The sequence below is a fragment of the Eptesicus fuscus genome, chromosome 3 (assembly GCF_027574615.1).
Source record: "Eptesicus fuscus isolate TK198812 chromosome 3, DD_ASM_mEF_20220401, whole genome shotgun sequence".
NCBI classification, from domain to species: domain Eukaryota; kingdom Metazoa; phylum Chordata; class Mammalia; order Chiroptera; family Vespertilionidae; genus Eptesicus; species Eptesicus fuscus.
In genome coordinates this window covers 30,725,537-30,747,080 of record NC_072475.1, presented here as the reverse complement: position 1 = coordinate 30,747,080, position 21,544 = coordinate 30,725,537, and the positions used below count along the sequence as shown (strand labels likewise).

At 43.7% G+C, this 21,544-nt stretch overlaps 2 protein-coding genes across 4 annotated transcripts in view; one reads left to right on the top strand and one right to left on the bottom strand.

Annotated features, from left to right (window-relative positions):
• The window catches only part of LRRC31 (leucine rich repeat containing 31), a 31,726-nt gene extending 19,834 nt beyond the window's left edge, over positions 1 to 11,892 (top strand). Inside the window, exons 9-11 of one of the 2 annotated variants that reach the window (XM_008142374.3) lie at positions 822 to 989; positions 4,069 to 4,396; positions 11,865 to 11,892. In XM_008142374.3, coding sequence (XP_008140596.2) covers positions 822 to 989; positions 4,069 to 4,396; positions 11,865 to 11,892 — 524 coding nt within the window. Of the gene's footprint in view, positions 1 to 821; positions 990 to 4,068; positions 4,401 to 11,864 lie in introns of those variants that run through there. The other variant, XM_054711142.1, reaches the window with a different exon arrangement.
• LRRIQ4 (leucine rich repeats and IQ motif containing 4) lies at positions 3,733 to 17,606 on the bottom strand. Of its 2 annotated transcripts, XM_054711135.1 has the most exons (6): positions 16,545 to 17,606; positions 13,968 to 14,141; positions 12,586 to 12,724; positions 11,427 to 11,623; positions 5,463 to 5,637; positions 3,733 to 3,814 (listed from the first exon to the last, which is right to left on the bottom strand). In XM_054711135.1, the coding sequence occupies exons 1-5, from the start codon at positions 17,508 to 17,510 to the stop codon at positions 5,485 to 5,487; spliced, it is 1,629 nt and encodes a 542-aa protein (XP_054567110.1). In that variant the 5' UTR covers positions 17,511 to 17,606; the 3' UTR covers positions 3,733 to 3,814; positions 5,463 to 5,484. The 2 variants fall into 2 exon arrangements, with proteins under 2 accessions (XP_054567110.1, XP_008140594.2); XM_008142372.3 differs by lacking the exon at positions 3,733 to 3,814 and having other exon boundaries at positions 5,391 to 5,637.
• Between the last annotated feature and the right edge of the window lie 3,938 nt (positions 17,607 to 21,544).

Sequence of the window (21,544 nt, the reverse complement as noted above, 5' to 3'; positions counted from 1 at the left end):
GAGTGGAAGGGAGGGAGGAGGAGAGAGAGAGAGAAACAACAATGTGAGAGAGACACATCGATTGGTTGCCACCCACACTCAGCCATCTGGGGCCTGTGAACAAACCTGCAACCCTGGCATGCCCTTGACTGGGAATGGGTGCGTGGGCCGATGCTCTACCAGTGAGCCACACCAGCCAGAGCTATTTCTTCTTCTTAAATGTGAAGGAAAAGAAGGAAAATTCCAGGTAATAGTGAATTCAATTTAATTAGGTTTTACTTTTCTACAGTTTCCAACATTTCTCCCCAATAAAAATAGACAACATAAATTGAGGCCATGAATTTCAGGCAGGAGTGAGCAATCTCTACAACTTTCTGAACCTCGCTTATGTTCATACTAGAGGCCCGTTGCATGAAGAGATTCCTGCAATAGGCCTTCCTTCCCCTGGCTGCCGGCACTGGTTTTCCTCTGGCACCAGGGACCCAGGCCTTCACTCTGGCCGCCGCCTTCAGTCTTTGCTCCGGGCAGAGCACAGCTCTTGTAGCTCCTTCCGCCCCCCCTCCCCCTCATATCAGGCATCCCGCCCCACCCGGCCACTCCATGTGCCTGCATGCGTGCTGCCCAGAGGCCCAGAGTGGCTGGAGGGTGGGGCTGCCACCATCTTTGTAGGATTAATTTGCATACTCACTCCTGATTGGCTGGTGGGCGTAGCGAAGTGACTGTCAATTTGCATGTTTCTCTTTTATTAGTGTAGATGTTGCCCTAGCCTTGGTTCCTCAAAGTGAAGGCTTATGACCTCTAAGGAAGCCTAAATTATAGCTCTTCTTATTGCTCTCATTTAGCTGAAGCCTCCATTCACCTCCCTGCCCTGGAAGTACTCAGCCTTTCTTGGAATAAGTGTGTCGGTGGCAACCTGAAGCTGCTCCTGGAAACACTAAAGCTTTCCACATCCCTTCAAGTGCTGAGGCTGAGCAGCTGTTCCCTGGTGACAGAGGACGTGGCTCTCCTGGGTTTGTATCTCTGGGTACCGAAGCAGTCCTGGCAGGCAGAGCCCGGCGTGCCCGCCCAGCAAGTGCAGGGGGAGGGAGGTACAGAAGGCAGCGAGGCCTGGGGCCCTTTTGCAGCTTCCCTTCTCCTGACACCTGCTCGGGAGTGAACTGTTTAAAACAAATAAGGGAGACTCGAAAACCAAAAGAAACAGTGGAGGGAAATTTAATATTTGGGATCTGATGAACTGGTAACTCAGGAGGGTGCTTCCTAAAAGAAGATGGACATAGAAGTGGTGGTGGGAGGTTCCTGCCAGGTGACTAGCTCCACATCTCGCCATACATGAGTGCCTTGGTGTTCTTAACCAGCTCCGTGTTAACTGAACTTGAGTCATCTACCTTTACAAATTTTGCCCTAGCCACATGGTACCTGTGCTATGACTTAATTTTTTCTTTATTTTGACTCTTTAACTTAAATGCTTTTATTTAAACAGGAAAGTGGTCATCATAACTGAAATACAGGTATCATTTCTCATTGATAGACGTCACTAGACTGTTGCCAGCTGAAGTTGGGGACTAGGTGAGGCAAGTTAAGCGTAATGAACATAACTGTTCAGGCTGAATGATGGGGGCATGGGTTCACTCTCCTGTCAACTTTTTGTATGTTTCAAAAATTTTTCCATAATAGGAAATATTCTGAAGAGAAAAAGCATGCACATTGTCTTACTTAGGCCTTGCGAATATGCTGAGTAATAGGCTGAAAGGCTGGAAGAAAGAACACACATGGACATCTAGGGACTGAGGGCAGCTGTTGAGTGTACGGACTGCTAAACTCTCAAGGGCACTCTGGAATCAAACTTGTCGCAAGTGAAAGTAATGGGAATGGAGCATCTGGCTGGGTCTGGAAGCCATAACGTACAAGAAATGATCGAAAAACCAAGGCATGTTTAGTCCTAAAGGAGGAAAATTTGAGGGGACCCGACTGTTGTCCAACACGGCAGGGCTAACACAAGGAAGGAGCTGGGGTTTCAGGCAGGCCAAGGCGGGCAATAGAGGAATCACCAGGAGGTAGATCAAGGTCCCAAAGGAAGGGCATCCTCCTGCTGAGAGCTGCTTCACCCTCTTGGGGCGACCTGTAAGGGTGCTGCAGGCAGACTCGGGCTGGTCACCATAGAGAAGCAGGGAAAGGGATCCTTCGCCGATCATTGATCTGGAGGTTGAGACCTCCAAAGTCCCTTGTAACTCAGATTTTACACCACTCGTCTCATCTCTATAATCCATTTCAACTTTTGACTAAAAAGAAAAGCATGTACTATTAATCTTGGGTGTCTCTCCTACCTTTTCTTACAGAAGTAATCTTCTCTTAGCTTCATCATTATTATTTATTAAGTGCCCTTGTAGGTAGTACTGTGATATGTGCTACTCAAAGACAAAATTGTTCTGTGATTAGACATCTCTCAGTTGGATTATAAATTATCCAGGTATATTTTGCACATGGAAAGTGCTCAGTTAAATAATTGTTGACTGAAGAATGAATGAGAAATGAACAACTAAATAGTATCAAACAGCAAGAAGATTATTTACTAACTAGAGGCCTGGTGCATGAAATTCGTGCACGGGGGTGGGGGGTGTCCCTCAGCCCAACCTGCACCCTCTCCAATCTGGGACCCTTCGAGGGATGTCCCACTGCCCTCTCACAATCCAGGACTGCTGGCTCCCAACTACTCACCTGCCTGCCTTCCTGATTGCCCTTAACCACTTTTGCCTGCCAGCCTGATCACCCCCTAACCACTGCCCTGTCAGCCTGATTGATGTCTAACTGCTCCCCTGTTTGCCCCCAACTTCCCTCCTCTGCTGACCTGGTCATCCCTAACTGCCCTCCCCTGAAGGCTTGATTGCCCCCAACTGCCCTCCCTTGCAGGCCTGGTCCCTCCCAAATGCCCTCCCCTGCTGGCCATCTTGTGGTGGCCATCTTGTGATCAACCTGGGGACAGGATCTTTGACCACATGGGGGCAGCTATCTTGATCTTGTGTGTTGGAGTGATGGTCAATCTGCATATTACTCTTTTATTAGATAGGATAGAGGCCTGGTGTGTGTGGGGGGGCCAGCTGGTTTGCCCTGAAGGGTGTCCCGGATCAGGGTGGGGGTTCCCTTGGGGCGTGGGATGGCCTGGGCGAGGGGCCTGTGGTGGTTTGCAGGCCAGCCATGCCCCCCCAGCGACCCAAGCGGAGGCCCTGGTATCTCGGATATATTTACCTTCTACAATTGAAACTTTGTAGCCTGGAGCAAAGCCAAGCCTTCTGCTTGCTCAGTGGCTGCCTCCATTTCTGTTTGGATTTGTTTATCTTCTATAATTGAAACTTTGTAGCCTTAAGCGGAGGCCTGGGCCAGCCAGGGCAGGTTGAAGCTTGGCTTCCTCAGTTGCCGGGGGCAACCCTAGCCTGCTCTCTCCAGCTCCATGGCTGCCGCCATTTTTCTTGGGATTTATCTTCTATAATTGAAAGTTTGTATTCTTGAGTGGAGGCCTGGGCCCGCCAGGGTGTGTGGAAAGCTTGGCTCCCTCTATTGCTGGGGAAACCCAAGCTTCCCTCCTGCTCTCTGTGGTGGCAGCCATCTTGGTTGGGGTTAGTTTGCATACTCACACTGATTGGTTGGTGGGCGTGGCTGGTGGGCGTGGCTTGTGGTGTAGCGGAGTGATGGTTAATTTGCATATTGCTCTTTTATTAGATAGGATAGTCCTCAGTTCAAGCCAATGATCCATCATTCCTCAAATTTAATTAGAGAAAGTCTGCAGGAAGAGCTGGGACCCCAGTGAAGTAAAGAGCAGGAATTTGAATATACATATATTCTTTGGGTAGGGATGTGGAAAGAGAAAAAAAAAATCAATTTTCATGTTGTACTTGGGACGCACAGAAAGGAAATTTGTTACTAAAGTAATTTCAGATGCCCCAAATAAAATAGCTAGCTAATAACAAAGCATTACTAATGATCAATCTTGTCATTACCAGTCTGGAGCTATTGCATTGTGTTATTGGAAGTGGGAAACAGCCATGACAGAAAGTATTCTTGTGTTTTGGCAATTAAAGTGATTTTGTTTTTCAGCATCGGTAATACACACAGGTCATCTGACCAGGCTGCGGAAGCTCGACCTGAGCTATAATGACAGCATCTGTGATGCAGGATGGGCCATCTTCTGCCAAAACGTGTGGCTCCTCCAAGAGTTAACAGAGCTGGATATTAGCCTTCGGCCATCAACTTTTCGGGATTGTGGACAATGGTTTAGACACTTGTTATGTGCTGTGACCAGACTTCCGGAGATCACTGAAATAGGAATGAAAAGATGGATCCTCCCACCTTCACTGGAGGAAGAACTAAAATGTTTGGACCAAGATCGCAGCAGCAGCATTCACTTTGACCATGGCGGGTGTCAGTAAACTGGTTTCCCAAGGTCACATATATGATTCCATGTATATAACATTCTTGAAATAATAAAATTATACAGGCAGAGAACAGCTCAGGGATCAAGAGAGGGGTAGGTGGTAGATGTGACTAAAAGGAATAATACAGTAAAGACCTGTGGTGGTGGAACAATTTTGTATCTTGATTTTGGTGGTGGCTACATGAAGCTACATGAGACAAAACCGCATTGACCCCCGCTCCTCCCCGCCCAACACACACACACAAATGAGTGTATGTGTAACTGATGGAATCTGAATAAGTTCTCTTGATGGTACCAATGTAGATTTTCTGAGTTTTTTTTATTGTATTCTAGTTATGCAAGATGTCAACACTAAGGGAGGGTAAAGAGTACATGGGCCTCTCTGTACATTTCTTTGGAACTTCCTATCCTATATAATAAAAGCCTAATATGCTAAGTGTCCATTTGTCTGTTCAACCAATCAAAGCACAATATGCTAATGATATGCTAAGGCCACTCAACTACTTGCTATGATGTGCACTGACCACCAGGGGGCAGACGTTCCAACCGGTAGGTTAGCTTGCTGCTGGGATCCAGCTGATCAGGACTGAGCGAGACGGGCCAGACATGCCCTGGAGCCCTCCTGCAGTCCCTCCCTGGCTGGCCAATCTCCCATGTCCCTCCCCAGCCCCGATCAGGCACCAGTGGGGTCCCATGGCTGGGTCTCTTGAACCCCTCACCCCGAGTGCACAAATTTCGTGCACTGGGCCTCTAGTGAATATGTAATTATTTCAAAACTAAAAGTTTGTTACAGAATACTATAAGGAACCTCCATGTAACTATGAGGTATTTCTGCAATTATCAGCTTATGTCCAATCTTGTTTCATTTGGATCCCCTACACTTACCTGATATAATTCTGAAGCAATTCCTGGGCTTCATATCATTTTCTCATAAATATTTCAGTAAAAGTAAGAATATTTACTTTTATACATAACCATAATTTAATGAATAATTTTAGTGTGGTGGGCATCTAATTCCTATATATTTTTGCCTTCTTAATGCATCAGGGTTCATTACCTCAAGTCATTAATATACAAAATTATTTCTTCTTTTCCTTTGCAGGTTTTCCTTTTCCACCCTTCTTTCCTGACTTAGATTTTAGAGAATTCTTTCCTTTCTTTCGCATTTTTAACAATTCAGAAAATCTCCCAAGTCCTTTCCGTACCATAATTCCACGCCACCAGGACTGAATCTGAAAACAGATAAACCCAAACAGTATTAGTTGATATCATTGGGGATGGTTACAACTCTTTGTTCTGACATGTGGTTTTAAAGATGTGAAGAATGGAATGTGATGAGCACTCTAAGCCTTATTTTCTCTCTTTCTCAATTGGCCAGTCATCCAGGAATTTTTTTAAAGTATTGAGTGCTTTTATGCACCAAGCCCTGTTCCAAAACTTTGGGAAACAGCAGTTAAATACTATTGTCACTGACTTTGTGGAGCTCACATTCCAGTGAAGGGAAGAGACAATAAACAATAAACACATCCTATATAACAAAGAGGTAATATGCAAATCGACCATCACACCATCACAAGATGGCAATGCCCACAGGGGGGCAGGGCTGGCTGCTCCACGCGCCTGCAGCCAGAGTCCCCTCAGCCCTGCTGGGGGCCTCAGGTCCTCCTGCACCCCTCCCCCCAATGACTGACAGGTCACCCAGGCTCCCCCAACAAGCTGCCCATTCCTCTCTTCTTCCCTCCCCCAAAGCTGAAGCCTGACTGTGGTGTCCAACAAATTGGAAGTTATAACTCATGTCATCGAGAGTATCCTCCATTCCTCAGCCAGGGCCGGCCGCTCTGCACACCTGCCGCCAGAGTCCCCCCAGCCCTGCCGGGGGCCTTGGGTCCTCCTGCACCCCCCACTGACTGAGGCTCAGGCAAGCAGGGCCAGCCGAGACGCAGGCAAGCCTTGGATGGTGGCTGCCCAGCCACCCAGGGCCGCCCAAGGCTCTGGTAACCAGGGCTGGCCAAGGCTTGCACTGCCGGCAGTGGCAGCAGCAGAGGTGTGATGGGGGGCCCTGATCGCCGGGTCGCCTCCCACCCCAGAGGGCTCCCAGACTGTGAGAGGGGGCTGGCTGGGGTGAGGGACCCCCCCCCTTCTCCAAGTGCATGAATTTTTATGCACCGGACCTCTAGTAAATGTCTAATTAGATGGTGTTTGGTGGCCTGGAGATGGCAGTGCACAGTAAGGGGAATCGGACATGCCTCTACCCTGCCTTCCTTCTTGTTACTAGTCTTCCTGTGCCCCTGCCTACCTACAGCCAGCCCACCCTTGTTGCTTCACTCAATCCTATTCCCTCACACCTACTCAGAAACATCCCTCCTCTAGAAGTAGGTAAACTCTTTGAACCTTTAGCATCCAGAACCAGAACTGTGAGAAAATACATTTCTGTTGTCTAAGCATCCTAGTCTATGGTCTGTTGTTATGGTAACCTGAGGCAGTCATTTTTCCAGTGAAACCTACCATGACTATCTCATTTAAATTGAAATTCCACAATACACACACAACTTCTGGTAATCTCAGTTCCTCTTAGCTTGAACTTTTTTTCCAACACCACTTATCACTTTCTAACAGAGTATATAATTTTATATTATACTAGAGACCTGGTGCATGAAATTCGTGCATAAGGGGGTGTCTCTCAGCCCAGCCTGCACCCTCTCCAATCTGGCACCCCTCGAGGGATGTCTGACTGCCCATTTAGGCCCAATCCTATCTGGATCAGACCTAAATGGGCAGTCGGACATCCCTCTCACAATCCAGGACTGCTGGCTCCCAACTGCTCGCCTGCCTGCCTTCCTGATTGCCCCTAACTGCTTCTGCCTGCCAGCCTGATCACCACCTAACCACTCCCCTGCCAGCCTAATTGATGCCTAACTGCTCCCCTGCCAGGCTCATTGCCCCTAACTGCCCTCCCCTGTAGGTATGGTCACCCCTAACTGCCCTCCCCTGCAGGCCAGGTCCCCCCCAACTGCTCTCCCCTGCAGGCCTGGGTCCCCCCCAACTGCCCTTCCCTGCAGGCCCAGTCACCCCAACTTCCCTTCTCTGCCAGCCTGGTCACCCCTAACTGCACTCCCCTGCTGGCCTGATTGCCCCCAACTGCCCTCCCTTGCAGACCTGGTCCCTTCCAACTGCCCTCCCCTGCTGGCCATCTTGTGGCGGCCATCTTGTGTTCACCTGGGGGCAGGATCTTTGACCACATAGGGGCAGCCATCTTGTGTGTTAGAGTGATGGTCAATTTGCATATTATTCTTTTATTAGATAGGATTATATAGGATAGAGGCCTGGTACAGGGGTGGGGGCCAGCTGGTTTGCCCCTGAAGGGTGTCCCTGATCAGGGTGGGGGTTCCCTTGGGGCGTGGGGCAGCCTGGGCGAGGGGCCTGTGGTGGTTTGCAGGCTGGCCACGCCCCTCCAGTGACCCAAGTGGAGGCCCTGGTATCTGGGATTTATTTATCTTCTCTAATTGAAACTTTGTAGCCTTGAGCGGAGCCAAGCCTCCTGCTTGCTCCGTGGCCACAGTCATTTTTGTTGGGATTTATTTATCTTCTATAGTTGAAACTTTGTAGCCTTAAGCGGAGGCCAAGGCAGTCCAGGGCAGGTGGAAAGCTTGGCTTCCTCCATCGCCTGGGGGACAACTCAAGCCTCCTGCTCTCTCCATGGCTGCAGCCATCTTGGTTGGGTTAATTTGCATACTCGCTCCTGAGTGGCTGGTGGGCTTGGCTTGTGGGTGTATCGGAAGTATAGTCAATTTGCATATTACTCTTTTATTAGATAGGATATTTGTGTTTTTATTCCCATCACACTAGACTTTAAGCAATATGAGGACATATTATGTTTTGTTCAAACTGATGTATTTCCAGTGCCTAGAACAGGGGTCCTCAAACTTTTTAAAGAGGGGGCCAGTTCACTGTCCCTCAGACTGTTGGAGGGGAGTCGGAGAGTGTGGCGCACATTCCACACATGCGCACTGCGGGCCCAGGACGAGTCGGCTGCTAAGCAGGACAGGCAGTGGCGGCAAAAACACCGGATAAATGTCCTCGGCGGACCGCATGTGGCCTGCGGGCCGTAGTTTGAGGACCCCTGGCCTAGAACAATGCCTGGCACATAGTAGAAGCTCAATAAATATTTGTTGGATGAATGAAAAAGTTAGGTGGGGATAGGTACGCTGTTTTATATAAGGTGGACTAAGGGCAGGTATGAGGATATTTGAGCAGAGATTCAACTAAGTGAAGGCAGAGTTTTGTCCATACCAGGGGAATTATCTCTGGGCAGAAAGAGCCAGTGTTAAGATCCTGAGGCAGGAGCATGCTTGGACCTTAGGAACATACCAAGGATCCCGTTTGTGACTCAAGTAAAGTAAAAAAGGGAAAGATGAGATGGGGAGTGAAAGCAGCAGATCAGTTAGTCAGGGTGGTGATTTTCCAGGGGACAGTACTGCCCTCTAGAGGCCTTCTGAAAATGTGCAGAGCTTTCTGTTGTCAAGGTCTTCAATCGTGTGACATGCACCCTGGCCCACAAAGAACATTCAAAGGGTGTGCAGGCTTGGACAGTTTGGAAGCAATCCGCTTTCAAAATTTCAACTTCCATGCGTACCCTTTTCTAAAATATGCCTGCCTAGGAACACAGCTGCCCCTTGGCACCCCTCTCACCCACCTGAATCTGACTAGGATGTGTTGCCCTGGACTTCAGAAACCTCTGGGACACATAATAATAATAATAATAATAATAATAATAAATAATAATAATACTGATGTTGGCTCTAAGGACAGAGTAACCAATCCTTTTGCCTTCCAGCTCTTCGCCTTCAAGAAAATTGAAGGTAGAACAGTTGATTTGTCTGCTAAGAGCCTGCTATCTGATTTGGGGTATAAATCTGGGGAAAGTTCAAGAGACGTTTAAGACTTTGCCATTTAAAACAAAATGTGGCAAAGAGAAAAACTTCTTATCACCTTATTTATGGGGACAATGTTTCTCAGCACTTCATTTGTAAAATGAAAAACAGGCATAGAACTGATGCCAAGCCCTGTCTCATTGTAGCCATAAGTAATATTGATGCAAGGATACATAAACCATGGGGAAAAGTTTCTCTCATTTGTATACGTATTTCCCCCAAATCCTATAGGTCAAATAATTAAACATCAAAATTCATTAATAACAAGAACAGATCCAGAGACTGAGAAACATCGATCAGAACGTCAAATCTCAGGGAAGGTCGGGGTTGGTGGGAGTAAGGGGGAGAGATCAACCAAGGGACTTGTGTGCCTGCATATGAGCCTAATCAATGGACACAGACAACAGGGGGGTGGGGCATTAGTGGGAGATGGGGGGGAATGGGGGAATAAGGACACATATTTAAAAAAAATTATTAAAAAAATAAAAATTTAAAAAAATAATAAGGTAAAAATGATTCATCAGGGATAACCATTTAAAAAATTCATAATAGATGTTATGTTGTTATGGTCAATTTTATACTACCAATAATTGTAATAAGACTAATAAAATGTAATAATCTAGAACATAAAACCCTATGGTCACAGAAAAAGATAATTTTAAATTTTAATTTGCATAAATATTTTTGTTACCTATAAGTATGAAAGATGATCTATAAATGACTTTAAATTATATATATATATATTATATATATATAATATATATATGTATAATAAAATGATATGTACAGGGTGTTCCCCCAAAATGTATACACACTTTAACAGCTGATAGCGCAATTTTGAAAATGAAGTGTATTTTAATAAACACTGCCTTTATATTTATTCAAAGTATGTGTATACATTTTTGGGACACACTATATATCACATAAAACATTAAGATCAATTCTAAGGGGGAAATGGAATGAAAATAGATGTTCAAGAAGAAAAGAATATAACAAAATGTCTGCCTGTAAAATAAAAACTTGTTCAAGTATTTTGTAAATTGATGTTGACTGAAATATCAAATCAAAATAATATTTAGATTCCACTGGGTACATTTAAAATATTGATCTAAGAGCTCTATTTTAAAATGTCGATATTTAAAATTCACTGAAAAATAAAAACTTTGCAATGATTTAAACCTAGTGACAAAAAAATTTATATACCAATTTTGAAAATGTGCAAGAGGGTATATGGTTTTTCAAAATGCTCTTAGGAAGACTCCAAAAAGTATTTTTATTCTTCCAACGTAACCATTCCTGAATATATACATATTAAAATAAATATTTTAATATAAATAACTGTCCTTATCTTTCCCTTTATGTTGTAGCTCAGGCATTACTTCGATTTATTAAAAGTATGTGGTTTTGGTAGGTAATATTATCTATGAGTTTAATTTCCAGGAAATGAAAAATGGTCGATTTCAGCAGAGGAGAGCAGATCAACCTATGTTTTGACAGCATCAGTGTGACTGCTGAGTGAAAGGTATATTTCCGGGGGAGCAGGAGTGGAAGTAGGAGTGTGAGAAGATGGGGACTTGGAACAGTTGAATGAAGAACACTGAATAGTGACTGAGGTGAACACATTCCTGGTCTGTCTGGGGTATCCTTATGTCTCCATGAGCTTCTTGGGCAAGACTGGGCTCTTAGTTCTTGGATCCTCGTTAGTGGCAGAGAAGAACTCTGGTCGCTAGACCTCTGCACCATAAATGCTTTCATTTCTAATTTTTCAGCCTTATCTTACTGACTTTGTTAATATCAGCTTTTCATCCCAGTGAATACTCTAAGAATTTTAGATTGTTTGAAGATTTGAAATTTTGGTTTCTTTTGCCTGATTGTTGGCTTCTTATCTGACAAGGAGACAAGGAACAAAAATGCTAGGACGATGTTCAAAATTCTCTCGCTTGGCCCTGGGTCAGTAAATAAGAGTCTCTACTCTCAAGGACAAGGTATGGATGTGTGAAGAGCAGCCCATTGGCTAATCTAATGTGTTTAACACTAACCCCTCTCCAAAGCAACTGTGAGTATATTATCCAGAAATTTTGCTGATTTACCTTTGTTGCTACTATTTTCATATTTCTTTTCTCCTTAAGGTATGTGAATATAGCCTCTTTGCCGTCAGTGCACACTTCTTTTGGGGGATCTTCCATAGGATTGCCCGCCAGCGTCAGAACATTGAGATTCGCTAGACTATCTAAATTCTCCGGAAGGTGGGTGAGCAAGTTTTTCTCAAGCAGTAATTCTCTCAAAGCTGAAACAATATTTTAAAATGATGAATTCATCTTAAAAACAAGCAAGAATTAAAATGTGAATTCTTTAGTCCAGGTTTGTTTCCTACTGTGCCATGTCACAAAAAAACATCAGATTTGATGAGGCAAACCGAAGTTCTCTTCTTTAAAACAACTCAAAGTTGTTGGAGTTAGTGTTAATAAGTATTAGAGACAAGAAATTAATAAACACTAAAAGATTTTGAGAATGTTACATTCCTCCAGAGACCAAGGACAGGATAAAAATGTATAGTCAGGAACATTACTAAAGATCCTGCATACCCACGCCAGCCTCTAATCTCTGAATGTCTTGTGGTTAGGTAACAGCTTGCACTCGTATTTCTTCATCCTCCTTTCACTAAAGAATAGTCAGTTTGAAAACATATCGATAAACCTGCAGATTCAGTACACTATGGGGAGAATTTTTTTTTTAACCTGGCCCCAGTAGGAACTCAGCAAAAAGCTTAAGTGAATGCATATGTTTGAGTGTTTAAATATGAATCATATATGACTTTTCATGTCAAATCATGTAGCTTCAAAAGCCCGCCCCTTGCTCATTTCACCACTGTGAGTCAGTATTTTTCTTTTTCTTCAAGTGACTTAGGGACCTAATGTGAATTTACGACAGGGCCCCCAACTCCCAATTCCAACATGTAGTAGGTATTCAGTACATTTTTGTTGCTGGTGTAATGACTAATGATCTTAGCAGTTGCTACTTGCTTTTCTTTTTAAATTCCCAATAAATAATCTACCTTTGAGAGGCTCTGAGCTATACTAGTCAGGCACCTGACCTTCCCAGTGAGCCAAGCAAGGAGGTAATGAAGTAGGGCCAAGCTCTCTAAACACTGAGATTGGTCTTTAGAAAAGCAAAGAAGCTTTTATCAAGGGAAATGCTGGCCTCAAACTCTACTAGGGCCTAGGCTATGGGCCTACGAAGAGTCCCCACCTTGTGCTTGGCAGATGGCATCTGGAAGCTGCTTAAGCAGATTGTGGCGGCAATCAAGAATTTCCAGGTTAGGCATTGATCCCAAGGCCACTGGCAAGTACTCCAGGTGGTTGTTTTCTATATGCAGCTCTTGAAGAATCTGAAATAATATCATAGTATACCATAATGATCCTTACATTGAAAAATGAATTATAGTAACTAGAATCACCTGTGAGTTCCCATGCTACTTCAGTGAGGGTTGTTATGCCTTGGAATAAAGGGGGAAAACATTTAAAGGACCATCATCAAGAAGTTATTTTTTTAGTTAAACTATTAGAAATGGTTCACATTTATGTAGGGAAAAATAGAACATGGGAACCTAGTATTTCTTCGTTTCACAAGAACTTTATGAGAAAATAACGTGGATCATTTAACTACACATATCACTTGCTCCCTTTCAATGGCTAATTATCTGTGGCAGTTGCCTCAGAGGTATAATTTCCCCAAATATCAATCCAACATTGCCCAAGTGGAAGTAGCCAAGTATACAGATAAGTTAACTACGTTCAAATTCGCTGGGCAAAACTTTGTATTTCACCCTCAGGTTTTGGAGAGTGTGACATGATGTACAAGGAGCAAGATGATAGACAGAGTTCTATGAACACAGCATAAAGGGATGGAGAGTTTGGAATAGAAACCCTGTGTCACAGGTGCGTATCTGTGCTATACATACCACTGACCATTGCTCAGTGCCGTGACCAGGGATAATGTAGTGGCCCACACCTACTTTATCAGTATTAAGGGTGCAGTACCAGAAGCATGACAATATAGCAGTTCCTTAAAGTATGAATATAGATGAAGACACACTGGTATGGCTACCAGTTAATGAAGTGAACGTGTTGCTCTGCTAGCATTTAACACAGTGCCCTGGACCCGTCTGCAGTGGACCTGGTGCAACAGGGAAACAGATCACGATTTACATTCCACCACGTAGAGTGGGAGGTCTACTGCCCCATCCAAACTGCAGCTCCCAGCAGTTCACCTGTATGACACTTTCACTTCAAAACAGGACAACTTTCAAGGGTAACTTATGAAAAGTAGAAACGAAATGAAAAGCAGTGTGGCTCAACTTTTGCAAATAAAACTTTCCAGACCACATAGTGGAAAGGAGTATGGCATGACATACCCACTAGCAATCACGATAAATTGTTCTCTAGGTATAAATCTGGGGGTGGGTCAGGAAGACAGTGGAAGGCTCAAAGTATGATCACGACTGTTGCTAAGAGCTGAGAATCTGGTGTGGTTGATTCCACACACGGCCTGTGGAAACGGGGCCCTGTTTCCCCAATGTCAGCCAACTTAAGGAATCAGTCGGTGTGTACTGCTCAGCTGGCGAGGCTTACCTGTAGTTTCCCAATGTCCTCTGGCATATAGGTGAGCTTGGCTCCCTGATCTTGCCCAATGTATAATTTCTCTAAAGACTCTAAAGAAAAGATTTCTTCTGGAAATGAAGTGAACTGATTCCCACTTAGTCCAAGTATCTTCAGTTTTGAAAGTGTACCGAAGTCTGAAGGTAACTAGAAGTATTCCAAAAAGATAAGTTTCAAGTCAAGATTTTCTTTTAAATCCTCACATGAGGATATGCTTATTGATTTTAGAGAGGTGGGGAGAGGGAGACAGAGAGAGAGAGAGAGACAGAGAGAGAGAGAGAGAGAGAGAGAGAGAAATTGATGTGAGAAACAACATCGGTCACCTGCCTACTCCCATGCTTCGATCAGGATGGAACCCACAACCTAGGTATGTGCCCTGAGCAGGAATTGAACCTGCAAACTTAATAGAGATTAAATCCTAGATTCTCTTCCTAAATCTTAGTTACTATCAAAACATTTACTTGTTGAAAGGCAGTTTTAAAAGTCTATGGCAACAAAAGACCTACCCAAGGTTTTGAAAATTGAGTACAAAAAATTTATTTTTAAAGAAACTCAGACCTTGCCTGGCCTGTGTACCTCAATGGTTGAGCCTCGACCTTTGAACCAGGAAGTCTAGGTTAGATTCCCTGTCAGGGCAGATGCCCTGGTTACAGGCTCAATCCCCTGTAGGGGGCATGTAGGAGGCAGCCAATCCATGATTCTCTCTCATCATTGATGTATCTATGACTCTCTCTCCCTCTCCCTTCCTTTCTGAAATCAATAAAAAATATATATATTTCAAAACCCACACCTTTTTGGCCTAGGGTTTTTATAATGTCTGGGGAACACATGAGACTGGTGTCGATGGCCAGGAAAGACAGATCTATTATTTGGTTAGGTATTGAATTCCAAGTATCCCTTTTTCTCCCTCTATAGTTGTCCTTTGCTTTTCAAATAAATCTTTTTTAAAATTTTAAATATTAAGCAAAAGAAACAAATACAAGTATACCCAAATCTTTGTTAATAAATACAATAAAATACTGCAATTAAAGTTGAGTTTCTCTATAATACCCTCATTTGCTTGACTACCTCCCTCTTCCCAGAAACAGCCATTGTTAGGAATGTAGTTTTTTCCAGTCCATATTTTTATACTCTTATGACATATATAAATATCCATAAAATGTGTTATTGTGTGTATATGTATTTTTATGTGATTTAAAAATTTTATAAGTGGCATCATTAGGTTCTGCAATTTGGTGCTTTACTTTTTAACAGACATTAACATTTTGGGATTTCTCCACATTGCTACCTATAGCTCCCATTCACTTAAATTATTGCATAGCATTCCATTTTACAAATATACCACAATTTACTTGCTCATTCCTCTACTGACTGACATTTAGATTGTCTTCCATTACTTCATGATTACCAACAATGCTATGATGAACATTTCTGAACAGGCCACCCTGTACACATGGGAAAGTTCCTCTAAAGCTGTTTTTGCAGTTCCCCATGAATGGAACATTAAGATCTAAGGTTGTATATGTCAGAAAAATCTGCTGTTTAAGGAAATCCTGTTAGGAGGTGGTCTTTATTAAGAATAGAGACCCTGGAGTCCAGCAGCTCTGGGTGGGAATCCTGCCTTCATCACTTATAGGTGTGTGGCCTTGACAAGTTAGTTAAGCTCCCTGCGCCTCGTTTTCCTCATATGCCATTGAGGATAATACTACCTACATCAAAAATACTTGTGAGTCCCTAGCCGGTTTGGCTCAGTGGATAGAGCATGGGCCTGTGGACTGAAGGGTCCCGGGCTCGATTCCGGTCAAGGGCACATGCTCTGGTTGCAGGCTCTGTCCCTGATAGGGGACATGCAGGAGGCAGCCAATCGATTATTCTCTCTTATCATTGATGTTTCTGTCTCTCTCTCTCTCCCTCTCCTTTCCTCTCTGAAATCAATAAAAAATGTATTTTAAAAAAGATACTTGAGAGGATTAAATGAGATCATCCTTGTAAAAAAACACTTTGCCCAGTGACTGACATACATATTGTAAATAAACAGAAGGTACTAATTGTGATTGATATTGTTCTTGGAGGGTAGGGGCGTCATAGAAATGATCGCCGTGTTGGCTATACACTGAGTGGTCAGATTATTATGATCTCTGAATGCATAATAATAATCTGGCCACTCAGTGTATAGCCTATATAATAAAATGCTAATATGCAAATTGTCCCCTCAACCAGGAGTTCGACCAGCAGGCAGGCCTGCCACCCATGTCCCCTCCCCAAGGCCAGGCTGGCCGGACCCCACCCATGCATGAATTCATGCACCCGGGCCTCTAATACACACACACACACACACACACACACACACACACACACACACAGAGTGGCCAGATTATTATGCGTTCAGAGATCATAATAATGTGGCCACTCAGTGTATTTGTGAACCCTGGATGTTTGCCCATACAGTCAGTTAGAAGTTGCTGATGTTTAGACACAGAACCGCACCAACTCAGGGCAGGAAGGGCCCTGGATGAGGGCATAGCGACAGGCAGGAAGGGAATCGGGTACCTTCCCTATCTTATTATCATCCAGCGCCAGGATCTCCAGGCTCTTCAGCGAACAGATCTGCAAGGGGAAGCCTTCCATGTGATTCTGGCTGAGGTCCAGGAAGCGCAGGTTGACCAGGCGGCGGAAGGAGCGGCGCAGCGCGCGCAGGCCGGCGTTGCACAGGTAGAGCAGGTGCAGCGCGGTCCACTTGCAGACCAGGCGCGGCACCTTCTCCAGCGGGTTCCCGCTCAGCCCCACCTCCGTCATTTCCACGAGGCTCTCCAGGGTGTGCGGGATGGAGTGGAGGCGGTTGTAGGATATATCCAGCACCGACAGTTTGTCACACTGGCACAGGGACTCGGGGAGCGAGTGCAGGCCGTTGTGAGCCACGTAGAACTTCTGCAGCCTGGTCAGGTTCCCAATCTCCTCTGGGAGGGCCACTAGCCTGTTCTCATCCAGGTCAATGATCACCAGGTTGTAGAGGACGCAGAGCTCCGGCGGGAAGACTTCAAACTGGTTTTGCTTCAGGTAGAGCTCCCTCAGTTTGGTCTGGTTCACAATTTCCGTGGGCAGAGACGTCAGGTGGTTTCCGGACAGCCCGAGCAGCTCGAGATGGTGGAGGTGTTTGCAGATTTCGGTGGGGATCTCCCTGACGTGGGTGCGGTAGAGGCGGAGCTGGCGCAGGGAGCGGATGGTGCTGAGCACCGGGATCCAGGAGGGGAGGATGGGGTTGTCGCTCAGGTCCAGGCCCTCCAGGTTGCTCAGCTTTCCCAGCTGGGCGCACAGCTTGCTGAGCTTGTTATTGTTCAGGTAGAGGATTTTGAGATTCTTTAAGTACTGGATATCCTGGGGGATTTCCTCAATGCGGTTGTTTTCCAGATGCACTTCTTCTAATTCTTTTAACGCTAAGATCCCCGGTGGAATAGTAGCCAAGTTCTGATTAGAAGCATCGAGGAAAAATGTTCTTCCAGATGTGCTGTGGATCATAGTTTGGTGTACGTTAGATGACTGTTCTACTGATTCTGTGATGCCATTTGATATTATTTAGATGGACAATTCAAATATTCAAAATCTGAAATATTGCGAAAAGAAAAAAAAAATCAGAGTTTACCTGCCACCAGGGTTTGGTATCCTTAAAGAGAGATAAAAATTAAAATTTAGTTGATTAAATGTAGTGCTTGACATTATGCCACAACATAAAATAAAGGTTTTTGTGATTTGTGTTGGGAGAAGAATTAAAGTGTAGACTCCCCTTTCTCCTAACAGGTTAACTAATATTTTTTTAAATAGTCTAAATTCAGTTTTTAAAAAAATGCCCATCTTGATTCTATTTCCAGGCAGGCTGTAGAAAGTTGCAAAAGATCATTGGTTTTACAACAAACACTGAGAGAACTCTAGAAAAATTTTAATATTTTAAAATATTTTATTTTTTCCTTACTAGAGAGTTGTGGATGCAAAGGTCAGGAGAATTAAATTTGAGAGATGGACTCGTCCTCCCTAAAAAAGTAGAGACCAGTGGGCGCTTTCATGCCTGTGGCATTTTCAAGTTTGGTGACTGACAGGGGGAGAACAAGCCATCCTCTAGGCAAGGGACCTCTGGGGTAAGGAGAAACCAGCCACACTTTTTTGTTGTTGTTAATCTTCACCCAAGGACATTTTCCCATTGATTTTTAGAGAGTGGAATGGAGGGGGAGAGACAGAGAAAGAGAAACATCGATGTGAGAGAGACACATCTATTGGTTGCCTCCTGCACACACCCCGACCAGGGCCAGGGATGGAGCCTGCAACCGAGGTATGTGCTCTTGACTGGAATCAAAACCGGGACCCTTCAGTCTGAGGACCGAAGCCCTTCTCTACCAAGCCAAACTAGCTGGGGCTTGACTGAAAACCCTTATTCGCATTTTAATGGGCTTTGATGTGCACAGGCAAATGGGTCCCATAGTCCAGTAACACCAGGACACTTAGGTGCTCTAGGTTTTACTTAAATTAACCTATTTAATCCTCACCACAACCCTAACAAGGAGGCACCATTATAATTCCTGTTTTACAGATAAACTAAGTAACTAAAAGGGCTCTTCTCAGGATAGAATAGGACGTGGGAGCAGAACCAGAGATGACTCAATCTCACATAGGTTTTTAGCATCATTTATTTACAGGAAGTCTGGTTTTTATTAGAATGATTCTTGGGTGTGAGGTTTCAGGCTTGATTTTTCTTTCTCAGCCTTCCAAGACATCTGGGGGAAATGTGTGTGGACTAGCCATCCTGATTAGAGTGAACACGGTGTGTCTGGGCTTCCAGACACATGAAAGAACTTATTTCTCCTAACCTTCATCTTGCTCCATGATGAATCCTGACTAGAATGTCTGAATGTGTGTGTGTATCTATTATCTCACCTTAATCAGATATCACATATGTATCTGGAACCAATTTGATGGCCCTCTGAAAGCTATATGTATAATATATATATATATTATATCATTAGTGGATTTAATAAAAGGAGTTTGTGGGGAACACTTTGTAAAGTATTGTCTAACCATTATGCTATACCCTAAAACTAATACAAAATAATATTTAACATAAATCAGTAAATATACAAATACTGGTTGTAAAGCCTGGATTTGCAACAGCTTTGCTAATAATTCAGCCACAGTAAATAAGAATGGGGGAAGATTGATTCCTTATTGGCTATTTTTCCCCCTAGAAATTGCTACCTGAACATGGTCAAATTAACTTATTACAATCCAATGTTACTGTGGTGTTTCTAAGTGGAATCACTTGTTGCATCATCATTTTAAAGAGTCAAGGTTGGACAATTTAATAATTAGCCCTTCTTTATGTAACTTTAATGTCCAAGAAAACCATTTAGGAAAATGATCAGCCCTCTCAAATTTTCATCAAGTGTTGATACTTATGTTTCCATGTGTAATTACACACAAACTGGATGGATAAAATTAGGGCCCTGAGGTTACTATGGTAAGTGACTGACTCTGATTACATTTCTAGTTAAAATGATTTCAAGATTTTGCCTAAAACTTCAGCTGGGAGCTCTTTTTTCTTTAATGCAGACAAGCTAAAAGTAGCCTTAATTACCTAGGACTAGAAAATCATGTAACAGTAACACTACTCTTTGCTTTGATGAAAATTTCTTGGAAGCTATAAAATCCCTTGAAAAAATGTTGTCTCCTTTCAGCTAATACTGAACTGAAAGTTCCATACAGATTTCAGACGTCAATGGAAAGCTTTTCACAAGCAAGCAACTTGAAGGTGTGCTCCCATCCCCACTGTCACCAAATTATTGACCTGAAATAGCTTCTCACACTTGCTTATTTAAATAGACTCAAAAGTTGCATCTTATCCATTTTACAAAAGCGTTCCCCCTCAGTCCCTTCCCCCTACCTCCAAACTATAGATCTAGGGACTCATTGAGCAAGCCTTTCTTTTTCTTTTTCCTTCTGTTTTTAAATTTGGGTTTTTCAAAATGTTATTTGTATCATGAGCAGGAAAGTATGGGGCACTATTTCTTTATGAATCACTGACGTATTTTCTCGTCTCATCAGAAAACAAGAATGTAAAACTTTTCATGCTACGTACTCTTTTATCCATGGGCCAAAATCATTTTAAAATAACAAAACACTCACTTTCCATCTGCATATTCAGTACCTAAACATTCAGGCATGAACAACACCAGAAGTCAGTACTTCAGATACTTGTCAGAAAATCGAACCAGGCATTTATTCTGTTCCAGCGCTTGCTGGCACCTCAGCTAGGCCATCTGATAGCTGTGAAAATAGCTAATGAATATGTTAAATATTCCCCCAGATCCTTTGAGTTCTATCTCCATATTATCAGGAAACACCATGCCTAGACCCTATTACTATAATTAAATACCATGCCGTTGGCTTTCTAAGTAGAATTACAATAAAAGAAACATCACTTGAAAAAAAAATATTTCTGGATCGTCTACAAAATTATAGTCAAAGACATGTGCATTCAGTTACTTATATAAAGATATACCTACTAAATTCTCCTACTAGAGGGTACCAGAGAAACGTAAATGCTGCCCTTTATTGAAGACAGGACTCCACACCCTCATATGTTCCCTTTGGCTCTGACTTCTAGAAAGCTCAGATTCGAGTTAGACCTATACTCTGGGTTCTTGGCACATAAGTACCCAATGAATCCACCTAGGTTTCCTTCAAGCTAGCTCAGCAACATCTCCCCCACCTCCCTACCCCTCAGTGCTTCTCAAGGGGAGGTCTTTGTCTCTCTCCCCCCTCCCCCGCCAACGACATCCCTCCTTTATCTGGAAACCATTTCGTGAGGGGTAATGAGAAATATACTGATGGAACTAGGTTGTATATGTGATCAGTATCTTTTTCACCACCTGTTTAGTATGCATTTTGACACTGCAGGCTGTGTTTTTGTGTAAATACTGCTTTTGTTTTGCGGAGGCAGCTAGCTAAGGAGACTAGTGCTGTGGGTTCTGTTCGGTTAAAGCAGCCCTTTTCTGTTTATTCTGTCCTGACCCTGTTTATTAGTTCCTCCCTAAAACAAGAATCCGATTCTGCATTTCTTGCTCCCTTGGAAGAACATCCCTCTCTCCCCAAATGGAGCAGCAATTAATGAATCCTCCACCTCTCTTGTCTTTCCTTTCCTTTCATCTTCTTAACTCAAACCACTTTAAGGGAGGCATAGGGGAAGGCAGGTGCTAGGTTGTACCCGCACTAGATTGTAAATACACTTGGTATTTCAAGCCACCTGGCAACTTTGTTGGCAGCACGTAGGGGAAGTGAACACATAATTGTCTGTTTTCTATCCTCATCACGGTTAACCTGAAGAAGTGCTATTTCAGGCGATGTTTAACTTCTGTGGGCACAGGGCTTCGAGAGACCCCCGCCTTGTCCGGCGCAACACTGTCTTGGCAGCGGAGCACTGCTTGGTGGGACAGCATGAGGCAGAGAGGATTCAGGCATTTTGTTTTTCACCTTTGAACTGTGCTTATAAACAGCCTGGTTTCACT

What these genes read in the sequence shown, in the direction of transcription:
- LRRIQ4 (XM_054711135.1), bottom strand. Translation starts at nt 17,510, where the DNA reads ATGATCCACAGCACATCTGGAAGAACATTTTTCCTCGATGCTTCTAAT. An exon ending in ATGATAATAAGATAGGGAAG is followed by an intron (nt 14,142 to 16,544) that starts GTACCCGATTCC and finishes GAATACTTCTAG; the next exon opens with TTACCTTCAGACTTCGGTAC. An exon ending in TGAAAATAGTAGCAACAAAG is followed by an intron (nt 5,638 to 11,426) that starts GTAAATCAGCAA and finishes ATCTGTTTTCAG; the next exon opens with ATTCAGTCCTGGTGGCGTGG.